General features: G+C 53.1%; 4 protein-coding genes across 4 annotated transcripts; 2 read left to right on the top strand and 2 right to left on the bottom strand.

Moving 5' to 3' along the window:
- Positions 1-6,793: 6,793 nt before the first annotated feature.
- LOC128270917 (uncharacterized) lies at positions 6,794-9,695 on the top strand. Its single transcript, XM_053008343.1, has 5 exons — positions 6,794-6,842; positions 6,921-7,690; positions 7,773-8,150; positions 8,220-8,738; positions 8,838-9,695. Exons 1-5 carry the CDS (start codon positions 6,794-6,796, stop codon positions 9,297-9,299), a joined length of 2,178 nt encoding a protein of 725 aa, XP_052864303.1. The 3' UTR covers positions 9,300-9,695.
- A 204-nt stretch (positions 9,696-9,899) lies between these two features.
- Positions 9,900-11,870, bottom strand: LOC128270916 (zinc finger protein ZFP2-like). The gene is made up of 5 exons (XM_053008342.1): positions 11,706-11,870; positions 10,919-11,641; positions 10,418-10,856; positions 10,215-10,342; positions 9,900-10,145 (listed from the first exon to the last, which is right to left on the bottom strand). The coding sequence occupies exons 1-5, from the start codon at positions 11,841-11,843 to the stop codon at positions 9,900-9,902; spliced, it is 1,674 nt and encodes a 557-aa protein (XP_052864302.1). The 5' UTR covers positions 11,844-11,870.
- Positions 11,871-12,241: 371 nt separating this feature from the next.
- On the top strand, positions 12,242-14,870 carry LOC128271473 (protein hook). Its single transcript, XM_053009025.1, has 4 exons — positions 12,242-13,883; positions 13,943-14,058; positions 14,118-14,344; positions 14,424-14,870. The coding sequence occupies exons 1-4, from the start codon at positions 12,402-12,404 to the stop codon at positions 14,708-14,710; spliced, it is 2,112 nt and encodes a 703-aa protein (XP_052864985.1). The 5' UTR covers positions 12,242-12,401; the 3' UTR covers positions 14,711-14,870.
- On the bottom strand, positions 14,781-15,824 carry LOC128271474 (uncharacterized protein C1orf50 homolog). Its single transcript, XM_053009026.1, has 2 exons — positions 15,652-15,824; positions 14,781-15,584 (listed from the first exon to the last, which is right to left on the bottom strand). The coding sequence occupies exons 1-2, from the start codon at positions 15,707-15,709 to the stop codon at positions 15,040-15,042; spliced, it is 603 nt and encodes a 200-aa protein (XP_052864986.1). The 5' UTR covers positions 15,710-15,824; the 3' UTR covers positions 14,781-15,039.
- Positions 15,825-20,325: the final 4,501 nt, after the last annotated feature.

Raw genomic sequence — 20,325 nt, 5'->3', positions numbered from 1 at the left:
AAGAGCCACCTGCCACTCGGAGAGCGGATTTGAAGCCGCTTTGCGCCCCCGGAATGACTTCCGGCTTTCGAGTGCGGCAGGACCGGTGTGACGGGGGGTCCACTGCGAGGTGGGTCGGAACACACTTCACCCACCTGGGGCCCCCGGGGGGTGGGAGCGGAAAGGGTGAAAGGTTAAAGCATTACCCCGTGGAAGGAGCGCTGAGAATCGCCCGAGAACGTCCTCCGGTCCGGACCGGATCCGTCCGTGCTGCACTTCCGGGGCACGATACGATGACGGTGGTGCTGCTTCATTTTCTTTTTTTTCGTTTTGCTGCCGCTGGCCGGCTGCAAGTGACTCGGGAAATCTGCTTTGCGGTGACGCGTCACGGAGAACGACGACGACGACGATGCCGGCACCGCAGCCGTGATTTAAGGACATTCCCGGATCCTGGCGAGTCTGTGGATGGTTGGCATTGGTGACATTACGAGCCGTTCTGGGCCACGGGAACGTCTTAATTATCCTCAATTGAGGGATGATCTCGAATTTGGGACTTTAATGCGGGTTAATGCGAAACAAATGAGGTGCCCGAGCAGTGGAGCGGACGCCGTAAAGGACGTCCCTCGCAGGTCCCGATTGGTTTTCCGTGTGTGGGGAAATTGAAGAACGCAATTTCGATTGGATTTGAAACAATTACAGTCTTTTTATGAGGTAGATAATTAAATATTTTTGGGGGATGATATTGAGATTGCTTTCAACTTTAATGTTTGGGTACGGTGATTAGCTCCCGAAACTCATTCATAATAAGACACTAATTCATAGCTAGATTCGTTAAGTACTCGAACCAAGAAACAAGGCAAGTGTTTCAAATTAAGCCTTTAAAACAGTGGAACGTAGTGGAACAGCGATAATGTTTTACATTCACAGAACTGTGACTTACCCCCCTATCATAGTTCATTTTGAGTTCATTTTGCTATAGCTTTCTCTTTCTGCCCTCTCTCTTGCTGTATTCGGCTTTCTCTCTTGTTGTGTTCACTCGAACGGTAGATTTTCCGTTCGAGTTTCATAATAAGGGGGTTAGACCAACTCTGACGTCCAGTTGAACTGGGAAAGTCAAGTGAAACATTGGTTTGATTGAATAATGGTTTAAAAACAACAGATTAGTCCAGACAGACAGAGTCCTTTTTCAAAACACAGACACGTTAAAAAACGTTTAGCATTCGCCTCTCCGTGACAGTTTTTTATACAAATTTTGGAATTTTAGGTAATAAATAAGTTGGTTTTGTTGGCGTTCCTTATTTACCAAGCTATTATTTTCCCTATTATGGATGTCTTAAGACCTATTTTCTGCTTCTAAATATTTATTTATTCTTCCAAATCTAAATCATTACCTTTAAAATAATCCCTACTCTATGCAATACACATATGGCTAAATTTATTCCAATTTGCGAAACTAACAACCTTCAACCAATTCTTCGTTTCGACTCCTATTTTAACCATTGACTGTAAAAAGTGTCAGAAGACAATCGAATTCGGTGGCTGCGGAACGATATGAGTCGAGTGGAGAAATGATCACGAAATGTTCACGAAAATGTGATACAAAATCATCACGAGGAAATTGAATCGCCACAAATATGGTCATTTATGGTCAATTGGCTCTCGTTTGTTTTTGGCCACAGCAGTATTTTATAAAAATCACAGCAACCTACAGCATACCAAATAGCAACTTTGGAAGGAAACGAAACTAACACAGTTTGCACCAAAACATACAGAGAATCAAACCGTAAACAGTGAAAATGTAGCCCAGACTGAGCCGCCAACAAAATTTCCTCAAACACCGAGTCCCAAGAGAGTCTTGTAAAGCGCCCGATGAGCGACGAAACGCGCACTGCCAGAAACAAACCCAAGTAGGCAGCGATCCTTGCGCTCCTTAGCAGCGGTTAAATTAATTGTAAAAATTTCACCGGGCGCTCAATAAAAAGGGCGGTCCCCTTTCGGCGGTCGTTACCATAAAAAACACACACAAACAAGAATTAAAACAAAAAACAAAATGTGGACAAAAAATCAGATTCTATCTCCACGTCGAGGGCGGCGGGCCCGAGGGGGGTCAATTGTTTAGCGTCATCACGGCACACAACCACCCCCACCACCACCAGCGCTCTCGTTGGAAAATTAATGATGAATCCTGGCATCGCGCGACGGCGGCGTGCCGTGCCGCCATGCGAAGTGAGTGAGCCAAGCATCGTTAGCCAAGCACCGGGGCAGGTTTGGGGGGAGTAATAAAATATCTCACCTCCCTTCCTCATCTTCCCTCACGCCCCGCCAGGAGGGCTAATTTGGTGTTCGGTAATTGTCGCAGGGGCTTCCCGCCCGTTTGGGAGGAGGGCTGCCGCCTTTTTTATGTCTACCGTGGAAGAGGGCAGCGCCTCCGACGTCCGTTACCGCCGACAGCGACGATTATCGTTTTGCGGTACCCCCCTTTGGCCCCCCCTTGCGCTCCACGTTCCCGTTAGTGATTGATAGTGAAAGACGGCACCGGCGCACGGGGGCTCAAAGATGTACACCGACGAAGCCTCTCACCGACCACAGCCACCCCCCAATCAGAGCAACATTGTTGCGTGGGGTGGAGGTGGGCGGATGCCGGTGATGGTGGGTGAACATTAAACCACCCACTCGCGCGACGGCACGGCACACGACGACGACGCCGCCGCCGTGTCCTTCCGGCGTTCCGGGTCTTGGGAAGGAAGTTGGAAAATTAAATTTATCGCCTTTCGGTAGATGAAACGATTGACTTGTTTGTGGTGTGGGAGTGGGGTGGGCGGACTGAAAGGTGCAAAATGGAGTATGCCTCGCTCGCTCTCTTTCTCTCTCTCACTTGCTCGTAATGGCGACACCTCGCCAACTTTGCTGCGAAATGATGAATCGTCCGTGCCTCGCCGACAGATGGCGCTCCCAGCAGAGAGAGAGAAAGAGCGCGCCAGAGAGAGAAAGATGATCGGTGTGACTTTAATAACCACTTACGCTACGCCTCAGGACTCTCGCCCGTGGCGGACGTTGGCAATAGTTAATTAGATGGGATAATTTATGAGCCCACCATACTGTGTGTGTGTGTGTGTGTGTCATGAGAAACGCAGCCAAGTAAATAGGAATTTGGCCTGTGGCAAGCCTGGGAGCCCCGGATCACACACGGATTCTTATTTGGCTTCCTGGTAGCTACTGTTACGGTCGGCTAAGAAATCCTCGCGCCGGAGGGAAACAGGAAGCAGGCGATATGAGCAAGATCCGAGGCCATAAAACGGAAACCGACCGACGGTGGCGGTGGTTGATTTGGAACACTCCCGCCATTACTGCAGCATTGCAGTGTTAAATATGTTTTAATGATAAAATTGCCCACTGTACTTCATTTCCGAACGACTAACCTAACCAAGTAGTTTTTATTAATTTACTAAGCGTCATGGAACACTGGAGTTCTGGAGGAGGTCATCTAGGAATAAGTAGAAAATGTTCCTTTTCTTGGTTGTGACTTGGCTTGACAATGACACTGACACTAAAGATACAGTTTAGAAATCGATAGAACCATTTACTAGACACAGTCGAGTACAAAATAATATGAAAGGTGTAAGAATTAAAGGATTTAACAGAAAAAAATCCCACCCAATCGGTTATTATCCCAAACACCTCAAATCCAAACCGATTTCCCACTGAACACTCTCCCCGGAAAAGGAAGCCATGCGAACAGGATCGACAGTTGGTCCTTGACAATCCGCAGACTGAAGGGCGCCTTTCGATCCATCTCTGGCCTGTCCGGTCCCGTCCGGTTTCGTGAATTAAATCTATATTTAAACAGAACCGAATCCATCTCCGCATCCCGACACGCGGGGACCGTTCCGCGTCGGGCAAAAGGTAAACATTTTTAGCCCACGAACGAAGTGTGACCTAATCCGTTGATCCCACGGTGAACGGAACCGCGCGAGCGAGGGACAATTTAAATCCGCGTGCCACGATTAGTCCCGGACGGTCCCAGTTGGACGGTTCTATCCGGAGCGGGGGGATCCCGGTTCAGATGACAGGTTGGCAGGTTGCCGCCGTTGTTGACGTAAAGCCCTGCCCTGCCATGGCGATGTGACCGTGACCGCTTCGTCCGCTGGTCATCCTGGGAAGAATCGCCTTTTTTCGAATCGCCCGGGTTTTTTTTTGTCGGAAGCCCGTTTGAAGGTGGTTCCTCGAGTTTTTTGTTTTGGGCCACGCGGAATGTTCCCACAGGGGACTGAGCTGGCTGCGGTACCTGGCCGTCCCGAGTGCACCGCGGTAACTTCGTGGCGCTCCACTTAGCAACCGGTCCAAGCGCCCGTTGATTATTCCCAGCCCAGCAGTGGCCGTACCGTTCCGTGTCGGTGTCAGTGGAATCCTGAAGGCAACCCACGCCTCGATGGTCCATCGTTTGTCGTCCAACGTAGCGGGTAGCCCTGCCAACTAGCTCGCTGGGTATGGCAACGTCCCGTACGGCTTAGCAGGACCCGCGGTTGTATAACGCGGTCGTGACATTCCTGCGGGACCGCCAGATATGACGCTGCGTAGAATGTAGCAGATGACATCCGCACGACACTCGCCAACCGACAGGGGGAGGGCACTAGAAGTGTGGAGTGCACCTCGATTTGGACCCCCGGGGACGGTGGCAGCTGTGACGCTACAGTGAAGAAACTTTGGCTCGGAGTGGTCGGAAAATTTGCTGTTTGTTTCAAGTTTTGAAGCCCCTAAAGTTGGCGAAGCAGATAATTTGTGCCCCAGCAGTCCAACACAAAAAGGTCTGCTGATTTTCGGAGGTTTTGCTGCCACGAGATTGTTTTGAACTAGAAAGATAAGGCACTAAACGGCTCACATCGAAGGTAATTGGGATTGGCAGTGCTTAGGCTACGATTAGATCATTTTCTTTAAAAACTAATCTTAATTGCCAAATGTTTTTTCCACACCTTTTAACCGACACTTTTATTTAAAGGTACTACTTCAAAAATTGAAATTGAGAGAGAAAGTATCTTTTTCTCTGTTTTAAAATAAAATTTTCAACCGGTAGAATACAAAAAGATTACCGGCACTGTGTGTCCTGTTTAATTTCCGTGCCGGCGTGCCACACACCACACACACACAGCTTCGGCCAGTGTTATGCTACGAAATGGGCCACCGCCGCGGGGTCCAAGACACGCACTTGAAGGTGCACAAAAACACTGTGGCTACGTTGTGTGGCTGCTGTGTGTGTGTGCTCCAGAACCCACCAGGATCCGTTCCGACGCCTCTGCACTGAGCCCCCGTTTCGCTCCGATGCGCCTCGGTTCGCAACGCTTCCGAGGGTCAGGTTCTCATCGCAGCCCCGATCGGTTTGCATGTCGCAGGAATGTTGTTGTTGTTGTTGTTGTTGGTGACGGTCTGTTTTTCAGTTTTCCTTTTTGAAGCGTGGCTGCGTTCCCAGCCATGCCAAGAAGGGGACGGGATGTGAGGTTCGCGTCGCTTGATGGATCACCGCCATAAACCGATGGGACCGCCACACCAGGCGCAAAGTGCGTGCTATCGTGGACCGGAAAGGGAAAGGCTCGTGTGCATCCCGCGATTCTGGCCAAGGGCGCAAGCCTGGCGCGACAATGCGTTGCGTCAGGACCTTTCGACCCTCCGGGCCGGTTGGGCTTGGGAGCGATGGCGAAGGAGTACTCTCTGGTCACCACGGAGAAGACTCAAATGTGAACGTGTGTGGAAACGTTGTACAAAGCCAAACCTATGATGGCCTATTTTTGAAGAGTTAAAAAACTGTATCAAACGCATGCACGCCGCATCGGTGCTGCCGAAGAGTGCAGCGGATGATGATTGCATTGGAAGTCTACCGGAAGCCACTCGGACCCTGTGGAGTTCGCTCGAGAACGTTGCGCTGGGTTAGAGCGAATAAGTGCTCAATTACGCGATTAAAATTTAGCTTCATCCGGCTGCCCGACACGGACAGTGCCCGAAACAGCCTGTGCGTACCCGCTTCGGATATGGGGATTGCTGTTTGCGTAGCGAGTAATAATTATCTAATCTCGCGGATAAGCTGCAAGGTGCGTGGCGTGGCGCCACGACGTGGCGAGGCTGACGGGCTTACGCAAACCAGCCTGGGTGAAAAGTTGTGAAAACTTCCCTGCAGCCTATGGCCACTGACCAATGTGTGTGTGTCGAGAGGAAATGAACTGAAAAATAAAGGCGATTAGGCCTCTCTACACTTGATTCGACTTTAAAGCGTTCAGTCGATTGGTCTTTAAAAGGAGCGGAATTACCTAGCGAACGATGGAGACGCCTAGTACGAAGGATTGTATGGCGATCAAAGTGCACAGCGTATTGTTGCCGATTTTGTTGAATAAAAAATGAAAACATAATGTAGACGTCAATAGTCGACATGTTTTTGGATAGAACTTTTAGAAGGTTTTTGGGAGATGTTTCTTCTTATTATTGGCTGTATTGCCATTAAATGTTCTTTTTCCTAACATCTTTAGGTTCTCGAAGCGGTCCTTTCATTTTCCTTTTTTTCTAACAGTGCTCTACACTGAACTGAGCTGACAGAACTCGTCTTTTTCTTCTTCTCGTCTTTTTCTCCTACCGAATGGACCCCGAATCTGTCTGCAGCCCTTCAACCCATCGAGCGGTTCATCCCATAAGCAGCATCCTGGAGCGCCGGATCAGCCATCATCGGTCGGGATGCCGATCAAGTGACGCCGGCCCGCATCTCCGGCACGCTGGCTTCCGCCGGCCGCGTTATTAGATTTTTTATTTCGAATCCATTACGAGCGACCATAAAATGACTGCAAAGAAGGACAAGGACTACAAGAATCATAAACACGGCAGTGGTAAGTCCGACGGACGGCCCCATCCTGTGGAACGCTTCTAATGGAAAATGTCTCCCGCCTCTTCCGCCCAATTCGCAGAGTTAAGTGCAACAGCGATTTCGTCCAAGTTGGACAGCCACCTAGCGAGCCAGACGGCAGGAGCGACAGCGACAGGTCTGATTACGGCCCACGATCCACTGAAGCGCACCAACAAGCCCCTGATGGAGAAGCGACGGCGAGCCCGCATCAACCAGAGCCTGGCCATCCTGAAGGCCCTCATCCTGGAGTCGACGGTCAAGAGCAAAACGGGCGACGGCCAGACGAAGCACTCGAAGCTGGAGAAGGCGGACATTCTCGAGCTGACCGTACGCCACTTCCAGCGCCACCGCAACCTGGACAACCCCGGGATCGACAAGTACCGGGCGGGTTACACAGACTGCGCCCGGGAGGTGGCCCGCTACTTGGCCACCCCGGAGCCACCGCCCCTTCCGAGCGTGCCGACGCTGACCGATGCCGGCTCGAAGGCACGGTTGCTGCGCCACCTGGACAACTGTATCGCCGAGATCGACACGGAAATCTGCCCCAAAACGGGTGCCGGTGGACCGATCGGCAACGGTGCGTCGGTGGCGGTCTGCGCCGGTGTACCGTTGGATGCCAACGGGAAGCTGGTGGACGGTGCGACGGTCGCACTGTATGATGCGGCGGCCATTACGGGTCTCAAGAAAGCCAAAGACATGATGGACTACGTCGGCGTCGCCGGACAGGACGGGAATCCGCTCGATTACAGCAAAACGAACCGAGAGATCGGCAGATCTCCGTTCGCGTACCGAGGCTCACCGACCGACTTGGGGATGCTGACCCCGAAACCTGCGTCAATGGTAGGTCCGAGATGGGACGTGGACTCCGGTTGTGGGATTGTCTGTTTCACGCGCGTCACTTCCCCACTTACAGCTGCACCAGGACGAGAACAACAACCGAGGGGCCACGGGTGGCGTTCACAAGTCGCACAAGGTCACCATCGGAGGGCACCATACTCCTGCGGCCAACCTGGAGGAGATGATACACGGCAGCGAGATTGCTACGACTTCCGGTGGCGGTCATGGCACCGTGACGCTCAACAAGATGCTTCTGGGGGGCCACCAGCAGCACCCGAAACTGATGGACATGGCTAACCTCAAAAACTGTCGGCTCGACCCGGTGGCCATCAAGCACGAATCGGCCACGGCGGCCGTACTGCTGGCCAACGGGTACTCCACAACCTCGTCGGCCGTTTCGTCCCCCACACCGTCGGCCAGCGGCATCATGGAGTCGGACAAGGATGTGTCCAATGTAGGTGCAACCTGAGGCGGTGGTCAGCAAAGTCGGTGGTGCTAATCGAACGCCATTTTGCCATTGCAGCACTCGGAGCACGGTATGCCGATGCCACCCTCGGCAGCTTATCCTCCGGCCGGCCAGGTGGCACTCCTGCTGCCCGACCACTACATCCAGCTGGCGAACGCTCTCGGGCTCGGTGCTGGCTCCCAGCCGATGGTGGACCATCCGGCGGCATCGACGTCGGCAGCGGCCGCAGCAGCAGCGGCAGCCGCGGCAGCCGCCGCTGCCCTCTCCTCAACCGACTTCGAAACACTGATCGAACAGAACCGACGGCAGGCGGCCGTTTTGGCGCACGAGAAGATGACCGTGGCGGAAATGCTCGGCGGACTGCACGGCCTTCCGGAAAACGTCGACGAGAGCTACTGGGAGCTGTACAAGAAGTCGCTCGGCATTCCGGATTCCATCAGCAAGCTGAGCCTGAGTGACGTCCGGGCACTGATGGCCAAATCGATGGGTTCGGTGAAGGCTGAACCGCCCGGTGGTGTTGTGGTGCCGCCACTGCCGCCAGCTGGCGTACCACCGGCGCCGATACCCGCGACCCAGGTCACAAAGATGGAGATCGACGATCCGCACCACCAACACCACCAACATCAGCCTCCTCATCATCATCACCATCATCATCATCCTCACATGCATCCGGAGCACCAGCAACACAATCAACATCCGCTTCACCATCATGGAGACGCCGGAGGATCGGCTGGTTCTCCGGTCCATGAAACGACGACGGCTGCGCCGACATCACCGGTCAAGGCTGAACCCGCTCCATCATCCCCATCTCCCGGGCCGGAAGCTCCCGTGGTTGTGGAGCACCCGGTGCGTCCATCGTCCGCCGGAAGTGGTACGCAGGTCAAGAAGGAATCACCCGATGGCGATGGCGACAGTCCGATGGTTGAGGTCAGCCAGGAAGCGGCAGCGGCTCCGTTCGAAGAGCGAGGCGATCGGCGGAGCGTTAGCCCAGCGTCGACGGAAGATCACCGAGCATCACCGGCCAGCAGCAGTGGGGGCAGTGAACGGTGTAACAACGGTGGCGGTGGTGGCGGTGCCAGCGCACCCGACAGCATGACGGCCTGCCAGATGCAATCGCAAACGTGGCGACCGTGGTAAACCGGACCGGCCGGCGGACCGGTGTGTGTGTAAATACTCCTCGATGCATGTGCAATATACAGTATAGGCCTATAGTAGGTTGGGTTGGTTGATGAAGGATCTCGATGGCGTGTTCCGCTTCCGAACGCTCTCACTGTCGGCAACTTCATTCGCTCCCGCGGTGCCAATCGGAGTCCGTGGAATTCTTTCTGCGCCAACGAGGAGGAAGGGCTTTTAACGTTCCAGACACCGTGATTAGACACAGTGATAGAGGCACACCTAGGCACACCGACACGCTTCACTCTCGAAGCCGTGACGGTGTAACTCAATTCGGTTTTAACACCCTCTAGGAGCAGTTTGTTGTTTTAAAACGTTTTCGGGAGCGTCTTGCACAGGAAAGGAAAGGTGAAGTAGAGTAGAGAACAGGCGCACTGCTGTATGCACCCTCTAGGACCCTTATGGTACTTGTATGTGGAGTAGTCCTGTCCTGGCGCGCGCCAGTGCGTTGGCGCACGGGGTTGTGGTGCGTGGTGCCACAACGCCCTAGCGGAAATGAGAAACGCAACAGAATTGAGGTAGCTGACAGAATTGATCTAATAAAGTAATATACATTTAGGTGATTCAAGAAACACTGTTTTGGTTTATTATGGTTCCAGTTTGACACTGCGTCCAGTTGGTCCCCGATTCTGCCCGCGGCATGCTGTTCTTGAGCAGCATCATTTCCGGAGTTTCACCCGTTGGCGCTGCCGCCGGAGATGTGGACGGAGGAGTTCCAATGCGGATCGTTCGATTCGAATTCGCCAGCTTTAAAAGCTGAAAGTTTTGACCACAAACGGTACGTCTTTGGTGTGACTTGAGATCATTTCGCTGAAATTGGAAGAAGGAAACTAAATTACAAACTGGGCCGGCGGTCGAAACTGGAATGCCTTCCACTACCTGTGCGTAGGCGCGTCCACATGAACACTGGTAAGGTTTTTCGCCCGTGTGCGTACGGATGTGGATGACCAGTTTGTCCTGCCGCGCAAACGCTCGACCACAGGTTGAGCAAACGAATGGTTTTTCCCCTGCAAGTAATTAAACCGATCATCGTCTCAACGGCCAAGCGCCAAGAAAGTCCTTGCCCCCCGTGGAAAGCGTACCCGTGTGTTTGCGCATATGCATAACCATGTCTGCCCGTCGCGGGAAGCCCTTTCCACAGTGCGTACAGTGGCAGATGCTTTGTCCACTGTGACGCCGCAGGTGTAACGTCAAGTTGCTCGACGATCCGCAGCTTCGGCCACAAATATTGCACAGATACAGCTTCTTTGGTGCATCGATCGGACTGCCACCGGCTTGCTGGACACCCGATTCCGGTGCTTCTTTTCGGTGCGTTTTGCGATGATTGGCCAGGTAAGCATTAGATCTCATTCGTTTGCCACAAATCTCACACTCGACAAAAGCGGGTCGGTTCTTTGTGGCGCTGGCCGGTATCTCGTTATGGTTGACCTCTTGCTTTGGCTCGGTGCATGCTTCCGAGTTCGGGATCGAAGGCTGCGCCACGGGCATTTCTGCGTCCACGTCGGTGACATCGTTTTGAAGCTACAAAAATTCAACAGTTTCAGTTGCATATTTTCCTAAGTGTTCGAGTATCTATTTCTCACCCCAGGACTAACCGGCGTTTCGGAGCCAATCCGGCGCTGTTGCATCTTGTGCTGACGCCTGTGTACGGATAGATACTTCATCATTGTAAATGTTTTCCCACAAACTTCACACCCATAATACCGATCGTTCGCATGCATGCGCAAGTGGTCGATAAATTTGTCCTTCAGTGCGAACACCTTAGCACACTCCGGGCACTCCCACTGGCTTTGGGGGTGAAAGTTTAGATGATACTTTAGCAGCTGGAACGACGAGTACGCTTTGGGGCAGAAGAAACACTTTCGAATCTTCGGCAGCCCATCGTCCGGCGCATGATCGCATTTCAGGTGATGATTAACCATTCGTTTTCCACCGGGGAAGTGTTCTCCACAAAGCGGACACTGGCCACTGTCGGTGAAGACCCGGCTGTCTTCTTCCTTTGCAAGCTCTTCGATGCGCTGGTCGCTTGCCTCCTCCGGTGGCTCTGTTTGAACAACGGCTTTAACCGTTTCCGGCACACCTTCGCAGTCGCCCGCAACGCTTTCGTCACATTCGATAAATTCAACGCGCAATTGATCAATTACATTCAGCTCTTCGTTTCCCGCGTCTTTGCCTCGTCCAGCGTGAAACCATCGTCGTAAGGTCTGACACGATTCAACACACTTCTGCCGGAAAGCAGTAATGTCCCGAGTGAAGGCAACACACTGGGCACAGATTACCTGCGGCAGACCATCGTCGTTCGAAATCTGTAAAGGACCGTCCGCAAAACGTGAGACAAAACTCCGAACACAGGTGGACGGACAATCTTACCGCAAGCTGCGTCAATGAGGTCACTATTTGAAGGATGTTTTCCGTTTCGCCACCGAATAGAGGCTGCAAAACGCAGTCTTGGTCGAGACACAATCGGCAGATGGTTTCCGATGCCGTAAAGTTCGATATACTCTGCATTGCGTTCGTTACATTTGGACTGACCGATTCCGATTGCGATCTGGACTTGTTTACGTTTATTTTTTAAATATGAAACTGTCAATATCAGCTGTGGGTATGTGACTTGGCTGCCAGCTTTTTCCATTTTTTGGAGACATCGCAGTAAGCCTGAAATTAAAGAGCTGAAGCTGTTGCAACCATTCAGTTCGTTCAGTAAAATTAATATTTATTTTTTAAAGCGTTTCCTGTCGCCGTTGGAGAGAGCAAAGCAAGAAAAAGCGCCACTTTGTTGTGGGCCATTATTAAGCTGACGAATCCTGTCCCCGAACTGTCAAAATGGTCGGGAGAATTGTCGAACTTTCTCCCGTGCTGTCACTGCTGCTGCGACTGTCGAGTTGTAAACAAAATCGTCGCCAAACCCGTGTGCCCGTGTCCGTGGGAGTACGTTTGCCCTGTTTCGATTATTTGCGTAAAAATACGGACCAACTTCGATCCGAGGACCGTTTTTCGTTTGACGCCGCTTCGCTGTTGCTGCTGCGCTCGTTTACCGCTCCGCCTGGTGGCCTATTTCCGCTGGTGATGGAGAACGATAAGATGGAAATCTACGAATCCCTGATACGCTGGCTAAGCGTACTGAATCTGACCGCTCCGCACGCAACCGTCCAGCAGCTGTGCGATGGTGTGGCGCTCGCGCAGGCCCTTAACCAGATTGCGCCGGAAGTGTTTACCGATGGGTGGCTGGGGAAGATAAAGGCCGACGTCGGGGCAAACTGGCGGCTGAAGGTGAGCAATCTGCGAAAGATAGTGGACGGTATTTTCGTGTACTATCAGGACGAGCTGAGCCTGCACCTTTCGGAAGAGCTGCGCCCGGATGTGCTGAAAATGGCGGAAAAGGGCGACCCGTACGAGGTGGGCCGATTGCTGCAACTTATACTGGGCTGTGCGGTCAACTGTCTCGAGAAGCAACAGTACATCACGCAGATCATGGATCTAGAGGAGTCGCTGCAACGCAACATTATGGCCGCACTACAGGAGATCGAGTACATCTGGCAGGGTGCCTCGCCGTCACGGAACTCTATCAACACAATCGGTAGCACCACAGCGACCCCAGGCAGCACGTTGGTTCCGACGACCAGCACCACCCTGACGCTTCAGGACGATCGTGACACGTTGGCACAAAAGTGTCACGAAACCAACAAGAAAATGCTGGTGCTAATCGAGGAAAAGTCGGCCCTACAGCAGGAGATTACGCGCCTGCAGGGAATTGTGGGGCGCTACGAAAACCCGAACCTGATCGGTGACGATGGCACGTCGCTCGGCCCAATCCAGCTCGGCTCGTCGCGCTACAACGATCTGCGCAAGCTGGTGGATGGCCTGAAGGACGAGTTGCTGCAGGCCGAAACGGCACGGGATGATCTGAAGATGAAATCGGTGATCCAAGAGAAGGAGATCGCCGAGTTGCACCAAAAAATCGACGAACTACACGGGGCCACGGCCGAAATCGCGCCACTGAAGGACGAAATTGACATCCTGAAGGAGGCAAACGAGAAGCTTAAGATCTGCGAAACGCAGCTCCAGACGTACAAAAAGAAGCTGGAGGACTACAACGATCTGCGGAAGCAGATCAAGCTGCAGGAGGAACGGGGTGCCGAGTACCTGAAGCAAAATCTACAGTACGAAGAGGAAGCGAAAAAGTACGCCGGTCTGAAGGGGCAGATCGAGTTGTACAAGAAGGAGATACAGGATTTGCACGCCAAACTGGACACCGAGCTGGACAAGACGATCCGGGCCGAGTTCGAGTACAAGCAGCTACAGGGCGAGGTGGTGGTACTGCAGCGTGAAAAGGAACACCTCCTCGGTGAGCGGGACTCGCTGAGGGAAGCGTTCGATGAGCTGAAGTGCGGCCAGGCGATCGGAGCCGACGGGACGGATGGTTCCGGTGGCCGCGGGACGGCTATGTCGAAGGAACTACACTCCAACGACCTGCACGGACGGATCGAACGGCTGGAACGTGAAAATAAGGCACTCCGCGAAGGACAGGGTGGTCAAACGGCGCTTGCGGTAAGTGCATCAACGTTCGATTGCTTACAATGTCCTACAATGAATTTGAAAACCAACAGCAATTGTTAGACGATGCCAATCAACGCAACGAAAAGCTGCGGGAACAGCTCAAGACGGCGAATCAGAAAATTCTGCTCCTCAGTCAACATCACTCGGATGAGACGTGCTCAAAGAGGTAGACAGAGGCCGAATCCTGTTTCGGTTTTGCAACTAAATTATCTTCTTTCCACACAGCGAAATGGAGCTACAGCTAAAACCAACGATGGACATCAATGACCAACGGTCTTCGCAGATGGACGAGGCACAGCTCCAGCTCGGAAATCTGCACACGAAAATCGCAAACCTCGAGGCGGCCCTAGTGGCGAAGGATCAGGAACTTCATGCGGCCGACATGCGCTACAAGAAGTGTGTCGAAAAAGCGAAAGAAGTCATCAAAACGCTCGATCCTCATGCAATCAACGGTGGGTAGAACTCCGGTTCCGAAACGATTGGAATTGAGACATTTTTCATTCGCCATTCCATTTTTCGTCTCTTAAACAGAAGCAATGATGCTAGACAAGGCACATCTGGCGAATGACTCCGTCGGTGGTGGTGGGCCAGCGGCCACCGATGGAATGGTGGCCACCACCCCTGCCGTCACCGTGCGACCACCGATGGGCCAGCAAGAGGAGCAACTGATCGCCACCGCATTCTATCGACTCGGTATGGCATGCCACCGGGAAGCAGTGGACGCACGGCTCCTCAGTGGCCCCGGGCAGAGTTTCCTAGCCCGCCAGCGGCAACCGGCGGCGCGGAAACCCCTGAACGCAAACTTTGGCAAAAAGTGACCGTTTGACGATGAAGCATCCAGCTTGTGGCCGCAAGGTGCCTTACTCTAGCGCAATCTGAAGGACGGGATTTCATCGGGACAAAGTACCGGTGTCCAGACGATGGTTGAGTTTTTTTTACTCATTTTCGGACACATTACTTTATATTGTGTATTATTTATTTTACACTGCAGATATTTTTATACATTAAGATGCAATCGGAACCATAATCCAAATATATAGCGAATGTAAAACGTTTGACGAAATCAACCGAGTTTGTGCCTTAATTCGGGGCCTCACAGTTTTATTCGCTAGTCGAGGTAACAATAATTTAACACCAGTTGCATGGTCTAAGATTCCATCTTGTCCCCGTTCATTGCGACCTTGTCGATCGACAGGAAATCGTCCCGCTTGGCGCTTATCCCGGCGTCAAGCATCCGCTGGGCCCACCGAACGTTTTCCTGCACCGCTTCTACCTTCTCGACCGGTGTCCAGGTTTGGTCGTGTTCCAGTTTGTAGCTGCCCAGGTGCTGATGTTTGCAGGCCCCCGTCGATCCCCACTCGTCCGGCGACAGCATGCTGAAATACGTTTGGCCCGATTCGCGGCGATACAGGTGGTAGACTTTGCCGGGTATTTTGCGAAAATTGCACGCCGCATGGTGCAGCTCCTGGGCGGTTTGCGTTTCCTCCAGAATCTTTTTGGCCTGCTGCTGCAGGAAGCGAACCTGCTCAGCAATCAGCACCAGTTTCGCACACGCATTGTTCGTAACGGCCACGTCCGCGGACTGGATTTCTTTGGCAAGGCTCACGATGTCGTTCGCCTCGCGTACCCCGGTCCGGTACATGCTGACGATCGGTGTTCCGTTCGGGGCCGGGTTACGTTCCACCAGTGTCACTGCGGGAAGGAACAGAAGAGGCATGCCGAATAAGCGATCAGTCGTAGGCTTTCCGGTACCACTTACCCTTGGACAGCGCATCCTGATAATCCTTTGCTGTTGGTTCGAGAGCCATCCTTTTCATGCTGTATCGGAGCACACGATCATCGAAGGAGGCGATCAACGTGCAACACCGATAAGCGAGATCGGCTTATCAGCACGGGAAGGATTATTTGAGACCTCTCACAGTCGCAGATTGTTTACGTGCAGTAGACGACATTTCTATAGGCAAAACATTCGAACTTTGGGATGTTTTGACATTATACGAAATTCAGCTAAAACTGACAATTGCCTACAGGGTGATGAGGCAAAAGGATATTAGTTATTTTGCTACACATTTTACACTGGTTATTGCCCTATTTTGTGGTCACGAAAGGTGTTTTACCATTATTTCACAATTTGCATTGAATTCCAGATTGCAGTCGTTCGGCGCCGCATTCGAGCAGTATTCGAGCAGCCGTCAGCGCCTTTTGACAGCCACCGTCTGTCAACAGGAGCTTCTCGGCGGCGTAGTGTGTGTGCGGTGCGCGCGTGTGCCGAAAGGAATTGGCCATAGCGCGAAAGACGGGCAAACGGCGCGACGCAAAGGGCAAACGCCTAGCGAAACCAGTCAAAACGTCGCAGTCGGGGTGTCAAAACGGCAGTGGTTTTCGAGTGGGGTATTTTCGTCACCAAAGGCCAAGTCCCCGTTGCAAAGCTGAGCGGAAAAAACAACAAAAACGGTACGGAAAGCTCGCCCTAGCAACGCAGCAGATTGAGAAGGGCCACCCAGCAGAAGAACGGTGACTGAGCGACACGGGACGACGAAGGCAGAGAGGAGATTGCTTCCGCAAAGTGGTTCCGGACGACCCACCACTGCGCTGTGTCGCATCCTGCTTTTCAGTACCTTTCGCCGAACGCATCTCTCGATGGTGGCCAGAGAGGCTGAGGAAACAGAAAGGTCGCAACCGAAACGTGACACGGGGGCGAGCAGAGTGAAACGAAGCTCCCGATGGTGCAGTATTTCCACGGGGAAATAACAAACAACCCGCAATCGTGAGGCCCAGGCAGGAGTTCCCTTGTCGGAACAGACGGGTGACGGGACGGGTGACTCATCGGCCCGGGGCCCGTATGTTATCAGCCAGCGAGCGGGGGTTGGTGGACCGATGGTCACAGTGCACGGCTCGTGTAGGAAGTGAGATTAGCAGCGACCGCCGACCGCCCCTTCGAAGGCCCCGCTCGAGGGCAATGGAACGGATTGCACCACCAAACATTCTTCCGTGCCCGATTGGCTAAAAAAGGAAAACGGAAACGATCGGATCGAGCGGCACGATCATCCGCGCGCACACGGGTCCCGGTTGTTTCGCACCACCGCGCCCCAGTGCACGTGCGTTGGTGTGCGTTGAGTTTTTGCGTTTTTTGCGCGCCCTGCCTCTGTGTGTTGGTTCGATGTTTATGTTGGGTTTTCTTTCACTGCTTTCCGTCTTCCTCCTCCTCGATTCTATCGCCTACTGGCGAGCCCGGGAAGGGTTGAGAAATCGGTTTTGCAAAACACTGTCCGCTGCGTGGCGACCGCGACGGCAGACCAGAAGTGCCGCACACGCAGGGACAGAAGAGAGCGGCCGTGCGTTAGTTTCAGCTTAGCCCCCCCAGGCCACACACACCGCCGATGGCCAAGGCTTTGCCACGGGCGAAAGGAACGCAGTTAAAGGCCCCGCCTGCTCCGTTTTTCTGTGTGTTTACCTTTTTCGGTAACGAAGCAAGCCTTGAAAAGTTCCCTGAAGTAAAGCTAATTTTTGTAACTAATGCCCAGGTTTTCCTTGTCGCCCCCCGTTGCAGTTGCAGCCGTGTGCACCATCCAATAGAGTGGCCAAGCGTTTAGTGTGTGTTAGCGATCGTGTGCCTGTGTCAAATTTCCCAACGTGTTCCGTTTTTTGCCACCGTCGCGCATTTTCTGTTCGCACCGCGCGCACCAGCAGACTGCTGCTGCTCCGGTTCCGGGGCAGGTTGGAGGCAAGAGTTTGCGATCGGTTCAGCTGCACTTCTATTTTCGTCGCAACCGCGTGCTAATTGTGTGGTGCGCGATCGCGCCTTGGGCCCTCATCGTGCGTGAATGTGCTGCGCGATCGTGCGTGAATAAATCGTGCTCTGCGTGAAGGTGTTTCTGTGTGTCTGAGTGTGTGTGTGTGTGTGGTACACCAAAAGTGACCACCGGATCACCGTGGGCGAGCTTGATCTGTGGCGGTGTGTGCGTTTATGCCTGCGTTCTTCGTCGTGTTTGTGTGATCGCGTGTACCGCCGTGCGTGATCTCGGCTCAGTGAGGAAGGATCGAACCGAGCTCGACTGAGTTCGCCCTGTGACGCAGTAACACCGAACAGCGGGGAAAAAGAAGAAAACTCCCGCAAGTGGTTTTGTCTTCGAGAGGATCGAGTGTCCTGGACGCTGCGGTGCTGACCCTGCAAAACTTGCAAAGAGGAATGTAAATAGGCGGCAAGCGGCGATCGAGAGAACCCATCCAGGGGACCCCGCTCTGACCGGGCCTCCTTTACGTGCGGCGGTCACGTTCCTCGGGCGGAGAGTGTAAGTATTAGCGGGCCGCAAAGAGGGACCGCATTTGTGAGACTGACCCCTGGCCGGCAGCACGCAGCAGCCCTCGTTTGTTTGTCTTTTCAGTTCGTCTGGCCCTTTCTCGGGCCCATTTCAAACAATCTGCGCACCGCACAGTCGGTTGTCCTTCGGATGCCTGCCAAACCGTGTGCGGTGGTCCTTTTTCCGTCGGTCGTTTGGCTCGGTTTCCGGCTTCGCCCGAACCCCGGTTACTTCCGGGTACCAGCGTCCGGATAATCCGAATGATTAGTTTTCAGCCGCAGTATTGTCCGCGGCATGTCCGTTGCGAATGTTTGCCTTGGCCATGATCGAATTACCGGAGCCCCGGGGCGGGTGAGCGTCAAGTGGAATGTCAAATCGATTTAATTGTCTTTAACCCCCATTTACTTCGTGCAGGGAATTTTTAGTTTGGTTCCGAAGCGGGACACACGTGCGCTGCCGGACTCGTGGCGGTATGAACTGAGTCTCACCCGGGGTACCAACACAACCGATTGCCATGGCAATTCCCATGGCTACCTGTTGTGTGTGCTGTGGTATTGTTTTTGTTACTGCGTCCGACATCGAACTCCCTTCCGGCCGCATGCGACGCATTGATGACGCACCCGCGGGTACAGTGAGTTGCCATTTTCGGCGGGGTCCTATCGGACTTGTTACCCGCAGGGTGTTATTATTTCTTTCGTTTAATTACCGGTGTTATATTCACCCAGATATTAAGCCATTTAATTGCGGGCTACAATTTTCAGTACGGCCCATTTGCCCTTGGGCGCCCCGGCACCGACTCTCACAGGAAAGCGCGTCTCGATCGGTGCATGTGAAATTGGATCCACTTTTCGATCGGTGAAAAACAATAAAATGATACTAATGATCACGGCCGCACGCGCGAATCGTGTGATGTGAGCGTACGCCGCGGCCGCGCGCGCGAACGGTATGGATTTTAATTTGAAAATATTCATCACGCCAATTAGAATATAAATGATTGCCTTTACCTGAGCGCGATGCTGCTGCTGCTGCTGAATGGAAACTTGAAACCCACTGTACGCGCGTTTTGTTGGTGCATTCATTAGCATTAACTACGGCGGGTCACGATGGAAGAAACCAGCACCACCGGGCTTTCGGGTCTAGGAAGCGCACCCGGGTCCAAACCCGTTCTTCAGTCGGACACCGAACCGTGGCGTGGCGTGGCGTCGGTTGCCCCTTTTCTGTCTTCTGTCGGTTCCACTTCCGTCAGCACGACCGGAGGCTCGATTCGGAGTTCATTGGCTGCGTTCTCCGGCACGCGGCGGCGTTCCGGACACTTCCGTTGCTAACGGTTCGCTATCGGTTCGAGTGCACGTTGCACCGAATGCAAATGACGCAACGAAACAATGTAGGACCGAATGGCGCGCAACAGACAGACAGCAGGCGGCCATGCTGGCGGCCAAATCCCCGCGGAAAGCACCGCGGAATATTGTGACATGAACGCGATGGCGCTGGTGGCACCTTCTGGCACACAGCGGTTGCCAAATATCGGCAACTCGGGCCCCCATCTTTTCCCGCGGCGGAGAAGCTGATGCATTGTAGCTTTTCTTTTTTGGCCGAATCGCACGGTGTGTATATTTTTGGAACCACCACCCCATTGGCGGACAACGGCCGGGTTTGTGTATATATTTTCTGGCGTCAGAAATCACTAAAATCACTTCCCGCCGCTCGGGAGGACTTTGTTTAACCCGGTGCTGCGCAACGCCGGCAAACTCCAGGGCAAACTCCGACTCCAGGAAACGGTGTTACGGCGGCCTGTGGATTATTTTTCCTACGAACCGACTGCTCGAATACATTCGCCATTACCGGGAACAGCGGGGATCGTTTGTTTACGACGTGGCACTGTTATTGATTGGCCTTTGGGATTCGCGCGCCCGCAAAGACCCCGCAGCATGTTGAGACACTTTTATCTCTCAACAAAATCGGACCGGGTCCGGACCAATGTAAACATCTATGTTCTCGCTATTTTCACCCGAGAGCACCGCAGGGGTCCAGTTCGGGAATTAATTGGAAGCGTAATTGGCTTCATTTGCTACAGTTGTAAGTAAAGTTTCAAATTCACTTTCGAAAATGAAGCAACTTGATACCATGGCCTG

Source organism: Anopheles cruzii, chromosome 3 (assembly GCF_943734635.1).
Source record: "Anopheles cruzii chromosome 3, idAnoCruzAS_RS32_06, whole genome shotgun sequence".
In the NCBI taxonomy this organism is placed as follows: Eukaryota; Metazoa; Arthropoda; class Insecta; order Diptera; family Culicidae; genus Anopheles; species Anopheles cruzii.
The sequence above is the reverse complement of the archived record's forward strand: the minus strand, read 5'-3'. Positions and strand labels throughout refer to the sequence as shown.